Source organism: Ursus americanus, chromosome 11, assembly GCF_024610735.1.
Source record: "Ursus americanus isolate L20-20 chromosome 11, mUrsAme1.1.p, whole genome shotgun sequence".
In the NCBI taxonomy this organism is placed as follows: Eukaryota; Metazoa; Chordata; class Mammalia; order Carnivora; family Ursidae; genus Ursus; species Ursus americanus.
The window spans coordinates 45964909-45976777 of record NC_142137.1 but is presented as its reverse complement, the minus strand read 5'-3'; the positions used below and the strand labels follow the sequence as shown (position 1 = coordinate 45976777).

Here is an 11869-nt window from a genome sequence, read left to right as displayed (position 1 = left end):
TAATAAAAAAAAAAGAAAACTATTACAAAAGCAAAGAGAGTATTGAAAATGAGACTTATTATTTTGGCCTCATACCTCACATTAATTGTTCTATTAAATCTCAGTAATCCAGATAAGTGTTTTGTAACCTGAGCAAGAGTTACATCCAGTGTCTTTGACCAATCAATCAATCAATCAATCACTTATTAATTGTGAACTCCATATCTAATCAACACTCCCATCTGACTGGGGGGAGATATACAAGAGAAATATAAAACATTTCAGAATTGGTTGGCCTCTATTTATACACAGGAGACAATTATAAACTAATTTAAGAATAAAGAAAATCAAGCGCTAGTTGTCTTGGCTGTTGATTCCACTCTAGGAATTCAGGAAAGAGATTATTGCGGCCTATGGACCCATGGGAGAAGTGTGACAGAAGGGTGGCCTTTACTATCAACTAGCAGTCGACTTTATTGTTTGGCTTGGGAGAATTATTAACCATCATTATATAAATTATTCAGTCGTTTTCTGACACCCTGAAGCTTATTACAAAGAGCTGTCCATAGGAGAAGCAGTTGATTACAAATCATCATATGCAATTTGAGCTTTTATCCCTGTGATTTTTTCACTTTGTGGTTTGTATTTGAAATGATTTCCTATTTCCTTGTCTCTACCTTCTTCCTCCACATGGTGTGTCTACACTATTGGCCAGCAATCACAAGGCCTCCACCTGTACTGGTTTTAATAACTTTTTCTGAAAGTTGCCTTAGAGTTCTGCCAAATAAATTTCATCCACACCACAGTGCCTATGATTTAAGTAGAATCATTAATGTTTGGTGAAAATCCTTCCAGTAATTCTTCTGTGAAATGTTAAGAAACAAACAGAAACTTTCTTTTACCTGATGGAATGGAAAATACATGAGTACGTGTAACAGCCATGTCCACCTTCTCTCCTACCTGGGATTATGTGGTGGGAGGGAAAAGGGGAGGAGCAGAAGGAGGGAGAACTGCTCCTGAATCCAAGTCCAGCTTTAAGGCAAACTTGGAATAGGAAATTTTAATTTTGGCTTTTTCTGACTTTCTTCTTAGCTCTTCTCTCCACGTTCCCTGACACACCATGTCCTAGATCCAACTATGGACAATTAGCCAGGCTCAACATGTACCTTGAAGGACAATATGATTCCATAAAGACAACTCCTCTTCACCATCATTAAAGTTTTCATTCCCTGTACTTGTTTATAGAAAAGCAAAGGTGCATAATAAATGCATATTTGAAGTACTTTCATGTCTACCATAGTATTTTTGCTAATGCAATCTAACTGCTGGTCTTGAGACAAACATTTTAGGCTGTATCCAGGGAGAGATACTGGGTGCGAATAGCACTGTCTGGCTCCTTCTTCCTGAGAGTCCCAAAAGATGGTGGACACCCCCCATGGACCTCTCCCTTCACACTTGAGGACCTGGGTGTCCAGCTGTCTCGGTTGGTAGAGTATGCGACTTTTGATCTCAGAGTCCTGAGTTCAAGCCACATGGAGTGTAAAGACCATTTAAAAAAAAAAAGTTATCACAGATGAAGACCTTAAAACTGACTTGCCCCACTTCTAGTGACAGACACTTCCTATCCAGTGATTCTTGTACTACTTTTGACTTCTGCTCAGTTCCTGCTTTTAAAAGTCTCATTTGGGGGTGCCTGGATGGCTCAGGAAGTTAAGTGTCAGACTGGGTTTCGGCTCAGGTCATGATCTCAGGGTCGTGAGATCGAGCGCACATTGGGATCCGTTCTCAGCAAAGAGTCTGCTTGGACTTCTCTCCCTTTCTCTCCCTCCCCCTCTGCCCCTCTCCTTGCGCTCTCTCTCTCCCAAATAAATAAATAAAATCTTTTTTAAAAAAGTCTCATTTGTTTCTCTACTTCTGAACTATTTCTCTGTTTAAAAAATATCATGGTGCACGCACGTGTGTGTGTGTATGTGTGTGTGTAAGAATAAGTTATTCATCACCCTTATTAAAGGTAGTAAGGCATACTTTATTCAAGGGAGGCTGCTACACTGTGGTTATTATTCAAGGGAGGCTACTACAGTGTGGTTTGTAGAGTAGGGGGGATTGGACTCAAATCCAATTCCCACAAACTCCAGTGGGAATCTATACCCAAAGAATAGGGTGTGGGGGCAGTAGGTGGAAAATTACTCAGAGGAAACACTAGGGTTAAAGGGAATTCTTGCTACACGGACTCATCAGAATTTTTGCTGAAGGCAGGCCAGAATGATAAGATGTTGAAGCTGGTTAGATACAAAGGGTGGAGATTTTTGCTGAGCTGACTTAGCAGGATTCTTGCTCAAACCGGATTTTACAAAGGCAGAGAGGGAAGCCCAGGTTCGGGTCTAGTTAAGCACAGGGATTAAAGGAGCCTGATTGAAATCTGGTCAAAGGAGAGAGCCTTGGTCATTTGTCCTCCCATACGCTTCTCATGGAAGCAGCATCAGGGGCTTCCCGAGGGGGAAGGGAGCACCACAGGGGCGGCCAGCTTTTTAGTATGTGAACAACGGCATGTGGTTGTTAGACCGAGGACTGCCTGTAGATCTAAATCTATCTAAATAGAAATGGAATCATCTATCTGGATAGATTTAGGTAGCCAGCTGCATGAAATACATAGCTGTACGCTATGGGAAAATTGTCTCTATTTATTGATGTAGATGTTAAGTACTCAATAAAGGACATACAAGGTCATCTATAAATATGCCTCCCCTCCCATCCGTGTTAACTCATGTTCTTGCCTCAGGTTTCACAGCTTTCCAATCTACCCTGCACAGTTATCTGAAGCTAACAACTGTCCTCTTAAATATCTTCCATGGTTTCTATGCTAGATTCCCTGTTTTCCCTAGTGGGGAGCACAGATTAGGATTAGAATTAAGGGGCTTCCTTGCCCTGGGGTGTCCAGTGGCATTTCACCAGTGAGAAGCACTTGTAGGATGGAAGGAAGTTGAGATGAAGGTGTTTAACCCAGACAACCTCTCTGCCACATCACCCTGGGGTTGGCTGAGTTCCTTCAGGAAAGGTCATGTGGAGTCCTTCTCTATGCAGCCAACCTCTCAAATTCCCGTAACCAGTGCCTTCCCAGGGCACTTTGGGCCCTGCAGGGTGGTGACGCTGTGTTATTGTTGCCCCTGGGTACTAGGCTATTTCTTGCTGGTTTTCTTAATGTTGCCCACGTCTTTGTAAATAGTCTCTTTATTAAACTCTCCTCAATCACCTAGCCTGACTGCGCCATCTGTTTCCTGCTAGACACGTGGCGAATGTAGCTTTTCATGGCTCTGAGATAAAGTTTTGAAATTCTCGCCAAAGGCATCAAGTCTGTCCACGCCCAACTTGACCTTTCTTTGTATTTTCACATTTAGTCATTCTTCTGGGGTCCCCACTTCTCTGAAGGCATCATTTGCCCCCAGTAAATCATTCCTCTGTTTGCCCTACCTGAGGGTAACTCACCCTCCTCTTCCACTTGGTTTCTCCTTGGGGGAGGGGTATAACTGGAAAGGGGCAGGAAGGAATCATCTGCATACTAGACATATCCTACGTTTCTTCTGGATTATGGCTGTACGGGTCTATATGTATTTAAAATCTCATAAACTGTTGCTTGATATTTGTGCATTTACTGGGTGTGTGTTGAACAATAATGAAGTGTAAAACAGAAAAAATAATAATAACACATTTTAAGTGGGAATCACAAAGCTATGGTGATAAATGCCCTAATATGCTAAATTCTCTTAAATACTACAAGTAGAGAAAATAACAAATATACAAAGATTACTTTTAAACTGAACATAAACTATACTAATACTTTGGATTTCAATGACCTTATTTCTATAACTAATTCAAAGCTTTCATGAGCATGAGTTATAAGGGTTTTAAAAACCTGCCTACAGCTAGATAAAGTTTTAATTAATACGTTTGAATGACATAAAGAAAAATAAAACAAAGAAAGCTTGTTTAAAAATCTTTTTAATTTTTTCAAAGGGAATGCATGCATATTAAAAAATGCAAAAGGATCCAAGGTCTGCATACTAAAAAATAAATTTCCCTCTAGTCTTCATCTTTTTGTCTTATAGACCTCTTTTTTAGAGGCAATCACTTTCCTACATATCTTTCCGGACATACACAGGCATCTCCACAAACAATCACATATGCATATACTGTTCTCTCACACTTACAAAAAATGACAGAACACCTATACATGCTATTCTTTTTTTTTTTTTAAGATTTTTTATTTATCTACTTGACAGAGATAGGGACAGCCAGCGAGAGAGGGAACACAAGCAGGGGGAGCGGGAGAGGAAGAAACAGGCTCATAGCGAAGGAGCCTGATGTGGGGCTCGATCCCATAACGCCGGGATCAAGCCCTGAGCCGAAGGCAGACGCCCAACTGCCGTGTCACCCAGGCGCCCCCTATACATGCTATTCTGACCCTCAGTTGTTTCACTTAATATACATCTCAGGGGTTCAAGCTTTATCAGGAAAAAGTTTTGCCTAATTTTTCACAAAGTCTGTAAAATATCCCATTATTTGGAAATATCATCATTTATTTAACCTACTGTTCCTAATTTCTGCTGTAACAAGTCATACTGCAGTAAATATCCAGGCAAACATGTACACATTCATCGCTGTATATCAGTAAATACCTTAGTTGTTTGTTTTTTGATATTTATTTTATTGCATTTCAATGATTACGTTATTTCACGCCTCCTTCTGTGATTAAGTACGGTGCATAGTGATCGAGGCCTACCCAGAGGGATATGGAACAGAACAAACACAGGGATAAACTGGATTAAATCCTGTCCTCTAAAAATTTGAATCCTAGTGGGGGAAAAGAAAACATAAGGGCAGATGAACACATATTTTGCAAAGCTTCTCAGGTATATAATATACCTAACCCGAACTCAGGTATAGTATACCTAACCCGAACTCAGGTATAGTATACCTAACCCGACCCACTTAAATTTTGTGTTTAATTTAGATCTATTAGTTCTTTGGTGTATGAAGAAAATCCTGTTGAAAATTCAGATGTGTAGTTTGTAAGTACCTGTTAATCTGGTTTGCCCTTCCTTCCTTCCTTCCTTCCTTCCTTCCTTCCTTCCTTCCTTCCTTCCTTCCTTCCTCTCGTTCTTTCTTTCTTACTCTATTCTTTGATCTTTATTTTATTCTATATTACCTTATTCTTCTTTCTTTCTTTCTTTCTTTTTTTTTTTTTTTTTACTTTATTCTTAGGTGTACTTTATCCTATACTACTTTATTCATCTTGGGGAATGAGCACCTGAGAGGGGTTCACTGGTAAATGAATGCCAAGGAAAGAAAAGATCTAAGATCCAAAGGATGCCATTGTTTTTCCTTGCACAAACGAAGTTCTTTCAGTAATAATCAAGTCCTGGTGCTCCAAAAGTCCTCCCGCCCTCGGTGGAGCCCCAGGAGAGCTGTGATAACGGGTGGGACAGCTCAGAATCCCACTGCAGCAACCAAGTGTGTGCCTTACGCTTTATCATCATCATCTCGGAAGTCACTGAGCTGTTATTTTCATGGGAAATAGTTTTGTTTAGTCAAACACCACTGAAGCATTTGAGCCTCAGCTTGAGCCTGGACAGACTCTTAAAGCCATTCATAGGTCATAAGTCCTCCAACATCTCTTAAAACAGTTTCATAATTAATTTCTTTCTGTTAAAATAACAATTTCCCTTTTTACTTTCCTGACTGGACCCTGCCTGATACAATGAAAATTTATAAAACTGTACTATGACATCATTAGTGCTCTGTCTAGGAGGAAGTTGGAAAGAGAAGTTTCGCAAACCCAGATGAGCACAGAAAGAAAACCCAACATCTTCTAACCATCCCCATTCACTGAGTATTTAGATATAACAGTTTTGTGTCCTTTATGGAGGACAAAATTATCAATGTAAACAACTTGAAGCTTGGTGTTCAGAACTGGGGTACCCTAATAGAAACACTTTCTTCCAGGGGTCATGAAAACATCCACATGGTGACAGAAGTTTTCACTTTTCACTTGGTTGGTTTGAAACACAGTTCTTATTGCTTTTTGCTTGGCTGAGACCTTCCTCTGTAAAATTATGGACTTAACTGCAGTGTGAATATCACTGAACTGTGCATGGCAGCAAATGAGTCAAATTTTCACTAGGGATTAAAGTGTTTATTTTCTATTTTTTTAAAAAGTGATGGGCAGTTGTGCATTTAATTAAATTAATTAATTAATTATTTTTTCTAAAGATTTTATTGATTTATTTTAGAGAGAGAGAGTGAGCATGAGTGGGAGGGACAGAGAGAGAGAGAGAGAGAGAGAGAATTTCAAGCAGACTCTGAGCTGAGCACAGGGCCTGATGCAGGGCTCGATCCCAGGACCCTGAGATCATGACCTTAGCCAAAACCAAGAGTCAGAGGCTTAACCGGCTGTGCCACCAGGTGCCCAGGAATTAAAGTGTTTAAAAACATCTATCATTTGGTAGTAAGTGGAGTGAGAATTTTTTGAATTTTAACTAAATTTTCTCCTTCCTTACTCTTCCTTCTTTCCTTATCCTCCCTCCCTCCTTTCCTCCCTGATTTCATTTTTTCCTTTTTCTCCACTTTGGGCTTCTATGAGGCTAGTCCATGCTGTTCCTTTGAAGTCAAAGGGACAATCACACAAACTGATTCACCCTCCCAGGGCCAATTCTCTGGTGACCTGCTGTAATCGCTTTCCTGGCAGCACACTGCGCATTGTTAAAGGGCACACCTGTCCAAAGTAGGACAAAAGTAGGTAATGCAGCCTCAGGAGGCATATTCTGTGTATATGTACCGATGACAGCATAGCCTGCCAAGAGTCTACCCATAAGAACTTGGCCCAAGTGCCTTTTCTGGTCAGGTATCAGCAAGGAGGAGAGCCACCGGGCACAATGCCCAGTTGCGTGGTAAGAAATCTTAGCACAACAGATAATTCATCTCTCAGAGATTTTAGCTCCAAATTATCTCATTAGACAAATTCTGGTAAGCCAGAGAAGAATATATTAAAAGACAAAAAAGATCAGCTACATTTATCTTTTTTTTTTTCATGTTGAAAGGAACCAAACTTCAAATACTGATCTAAAAAATTAATCTAGATCATTAAAAAAAAAACAACAACACGGAAATTCTAAAGAGGCAATGATAGGAGGACCCACAGCAGTTCTTTCTTAAATATACTTCCCAAGTAAGCTCCCTTACCTAAGAAACTATTCTATGAGTGAGATACATCACAGGAAGATCAAATTTTTCCCCCCACAGAAAGAGTCTCAGAAGTAAAACGACTGCACTATGTCACCAGCGAGGGAAGAAAAATTATGCCTGATAAAGCAGGTATGATACGTCCTTTCCTTTTTATATACGATACATTATTCAGCTCAATGGATATTTTCCTTCTTGAGGGAAATACATATCTATTACTAGAATTTTAGGCATTTATTGCTTAGGAAAAATTATTACATGAGTCCTTTTTCATTTTTCTTTGCAATTCTGAGGAAATCATTCTTTCAGAGTCCTTGAGTCTGTTTCCTTATTATGTTATTTTTTCCCTTTAAGAATTAAGTTTGAACTAAAAGACAATGCCAATTCTTCCTCCTCTCCAGAGTTGTTTGCAAATGTTTTTTATTACCTCCTACCAAAAATAACTAATAATTTCCTATGCTTGCATCCTGCGATTGCTTACCATGTTGTCACTCATTTGGCCCCTGGAAATGTTATTGGTTAAATAATAATAATAATAATAATAATAATAATAATATAAGGTATAATAATAATATTCTCTGATAAAAGTGAGTTATCATAGTGGGTTTAACTTTGTTTAATCTTATTAAAAATTACTGTATCTGTTATGGAAGTGAATCTTCAAAGTAAAGGAATCTATTCTATTCTGTTTTTAAATAACAAACAAAACCCCAACTGCACTTGATTTGGGGACAATTTCCTTGTTTAAGGAAGCGGTAGACCAGCAGCCCTTTTGCTTTTGCTTTCTTGTTTTTGTAATTTGGGGCCAAGAACTTACATGTAGGGGCTTCAAGTATTATTACCTTTGGCATTACCTTCACGATTCACCCATGTAATGACTTTTTAAGTGAATGTGTGCATCTTACTCTTTCTGTCTTACTCTGACACTTACAGGGTTAAACCCTGCCTTGATACATATAACCTCGGATCGGAAACTTGAGATGATGCTATTAAGTTCAGGCAGCTCTTTCATACCCTGTTTCCTCCCACACAAAATAAATAAATAGGATGAAATAAATGACATTTACTTTACAAACCTAAGAGGTTAAGTTATGTCAATTCTTTCAGGCACTCGGTTTTCAAAAATGAAACTTCAAACTCCCCAAATTATACCATGAACTATTGAAAAGTATACATTTTGTATAAGGAATACTGTGTCCATGGGTAGAGAGTGACAAATGCTTAAGTAATTTTGCGGTACTTGTTAGTTACCGTTAAAGGTAATTTTTAAAATAATTAAAGAAAAAAATTTTAAATTCACAAAAACAAAGAAGATAAAAGGCAGAATAAAGTTAATTTATTAAAGAAGTTACTTTGGTGTTTAAGATTTCATTATATTCAGTATTTTATGGCTTAGGTGATAAGTGATCAAATAATTTGTACTGTGTGTTCCAAAATCAGTAATAAACAGTTTAAAAAGGACTTGAATACATCTTTGCCTTCTTACCTCTTACTTCTCTGTGTTTTGGTTTCTCAAGTTCAACTCCATTGCATGATATTTGATTGGCACAATGAAAACCTATCTAAAGAAAAATGCGAACCTGAGAAATTAAATTATTATATCCAGAGCAAATAAAACGTGCCATAATGTCAAAATTTCAAATAATACACATTGGGTAAAATTGCTTAGCTATCGTAGCAAATACGGTAAATTATTTTCAAAGGTACTTGTATTCTCACTTAATGTATTCTTCTCAGGCCAAAGTCCACTTCTCCAACCTGGCTGTAGGTCTCAGTAATGCTTGTCCTCGGTCATCAGAGTCACACATCCAGTGCTGGCACTGGAAAAACAAATCACACCTCAGTCATACTCTGGGTGAGTCAGTCTCATTATTTTCACATTTTCAGGGTAAGAGCATAAATTATGTAAAGGGACAGTTTAAACAATGAGCACGCCTGTGTGTCAAATTTGTTACCAATAGAAGCCTTGCAATCTGTGGACAAGGAGACCGCAACTTAAATTTGAATGCATGGATGCAGTTGCTATATGAAAGGAGATAACCCATGAGACTTACAGAATCTTTCATTTCAGTATTCCTCCCGGCCCTTTTTCCTGAGATTACTCATGTATATAATTTTGTAGGCTTTAGCACGTTTTCAGTTGACCATAAATCGCTCTAAATGCTAAAAACTATATTGTTCACATTGGAAAGAGAAATGTTTCTTAAATTGAATAGCCTCTATCAAGCAACAGGATCCAAAGCATTTGCAAATACCCACAAGAGAAATTAAGGGAAAAAAAAAAAAGCACAATCTTTAGATTGTAATTATTGTTTGAGCTAAACACTAAATAATAGTTCCATTGGTCCTCGTTATTCTTGAGGGGTTTTATCAGCAAAATGGTTAATATAAGTGGAACAGAGAAAATTCTTGATCTGTCTATAGATTTGGAATCCTGAGTAAGGGGTACGTATGAGTGCAATCAGACCATGGGCATTTACCTGGGTTACTTAAGCAGCTTTGACTGGGGTACTTAGATGTTGGGTGACAATATTTATTTAGTTGTCTTTAGTTCCTTCCTAGTTAAGGGACAGTCTTTGGACTAATAATATTGTCATCTCCCCAGAGCCAGTGAGAAATGCAGACTCTCAACCTTCACCCCAGAATCAGAATCTGTGTTTTATAAGATTCCTAGGTGATTCCTATGTACATTAAAATTTAGGAAGCAATGCTCCTGGTAGATAGGGAGTTCAATTTGGGATTGGACATGCAACTAGCTGGGCCTTTCTGAAAATTTGCCCACCAACAATTTCCATCGTTTTTCCTTTTTCTTTCATAGAAAGGAGAGAAGCATAGTACTTTTGCCAAAGACGAATAGTATCTACAGGACAAAGACTATGAATTCACCTGACCTTTGGAACCCTCCAGAAGTACAATTTTGCTTTGCTTTGGTCAACAATTCATGCCCTCGAAATGTGAGGTCCGTGCTGAGTGTGTGTGCCATGTACGTTGTCATGATCGGTGCGATAGTGATGACCCTGTTGGGCAACCTGGTTGTGATCATTTCCATTGCCCACTTCAAGCAGCTCCAGTCCCCAACAAACGTCCTGATTCTCTCCATGGCCACCACTGACTTTTTGTTGAGCTGTGTGGTCATGCCCTTCAGTATGGTCCGGTCCATCGAGTCCTGCTGGTATTTCGGAGACCTCTTTTGCAAAGTCCACAGCTGCTGTGACATCATGCTCTGTACCACCTCTATTTTTCACCTCTGCTTCATCTCAGTGGACCGCTATTATGCTGTTTGTGACCCTTTGCATTATGTCACCAAAATTACCATCCCCGTAATAGAGGTCTTTCTGCTCATCAGTTGGTCCATTCCCATCTTTTTTGCCTTTGGCCTGGTATTCTCCGAGTTAAACATAATCGGTGCAGAAGACTTTGTTGCAGCCATTGACTGCACGGGTTTGTGTGTATTGATATTTAACAAGCTCTGGGGGGTGCTGGCCTCCTTTATAGCCTTCTTTCTCCCTGGGACCGTAATGGTGGGGATTTACGTACACATTTTCACAGTAGCTAGGAAGCATGCTAGGCAAATTGGCATGGGTCCTACTCGGAAACAAGGAGGGTCAGAAAGTAAAATGAAAATATCGTCCAAAAAAGAAAGTAAGGCCACTAAGACTTTAAGCATAGTCATGGGTGTGTTTGTGCTGTGCTGGCTGCCCTTTTTTGTCTTGACGATCACAGACCCTTTCGTTAATTTTACAACTCCTGAAGATCTGTACAATGTCTTCCTCTGGCTGGGTTATTTTAATTCCACTTTCAATCCCATTATATATGGCATGTTTTATCCCTGGTTTCGCAAGGCATTGAGGATGATTGTCACGGGAACCATCTTTCACCCTGACTCTTCCACCCTAAACCTATTTCCCGCAGATGCTTAGGCAATGTTTCCCATTCTCCAAGATTCTTTCCTGGTAGGGAATTTTGGACGCTCTTTCCCCCAAATCTAGGGCCATGGACTTAGAACCTCAAATAAAAAGAAACTCTGTCCCATGGCTTGCTGATTCCTGAATTTACAAAATTAGGGATTTAGAATTTCATTCCTTTGGTTTAAATCAAATGAGGATCTTCTTTTTTTCTTGTAAACATCCCAAGAGGAGACACAGTTGGTCTTCACACTCATTGACAGCCATGCTGAATTTATTTACATCTTTCTTAAGATTATTGTTATATCTTAGAGGAGTGGGGGAGAGAGCTTGCAAACAATGGAAGCCTGGATTATTGAACATGTGAGTGATGCGGAAGGGGAGAAGGAAGCAGACAGGCACAGCTACCTTTTTTTTTTTTTTTTCGGTTCTGATTTAAACCTCTTTCAAAAAGAATTGATGTGAGCTTTGTAATATTTTGATAAAATTGAACTGTCTTATTGAATAAGAAGAATGAATAAAGAAATAATTCGGGAATGTATTCTTTCTTTCTCCTGATATATAATTGTATATACATACACATATGCATGGAGAGAGAGTGTGTGTGTATACATGTAGGTGGTATTTGCACCTCTTTGAGTGTCTGTGTGTACCTACTAATTATTCACAAGCTTGAGCTTCATTCACAAACTGAAGTTCCTGACCTACCCCGGAGCTTTAGGATAATACTTAATGCCTCAAATATCTCT

At 39.0% G+C, this 11869-nt stretch overlaps 1 protein-coding gene across 1 annotated transcript; it reads left to right on the top strand.

Moving 5' to 3' along the window:
- Positions 1–10091: 10091 nt before the first annotated feature.
- Positions 10092–11135, top strand: LOC123797567 (trace amine-associated receptor 4). The gene has a single exon (XM_045805501.2). It carries the CDS (start codon positions 10092–10094, stop codon positions 11133–11135), a length of 1044 nt encoding a protein of 347 aa, XP_045661457.1.
- Positions 11136–11869: the final 734 nt, after the last annotated feature.

Excerpts from the sequence above, each read along its gene's own strand:
- LOC123797567 (XM_045805501.2), top strand. The coding sequence starts at position 10,092 with ATGAATTCACCTGACCTTTGGAACCCTCCAGAAGTACAATTTTGCTTT.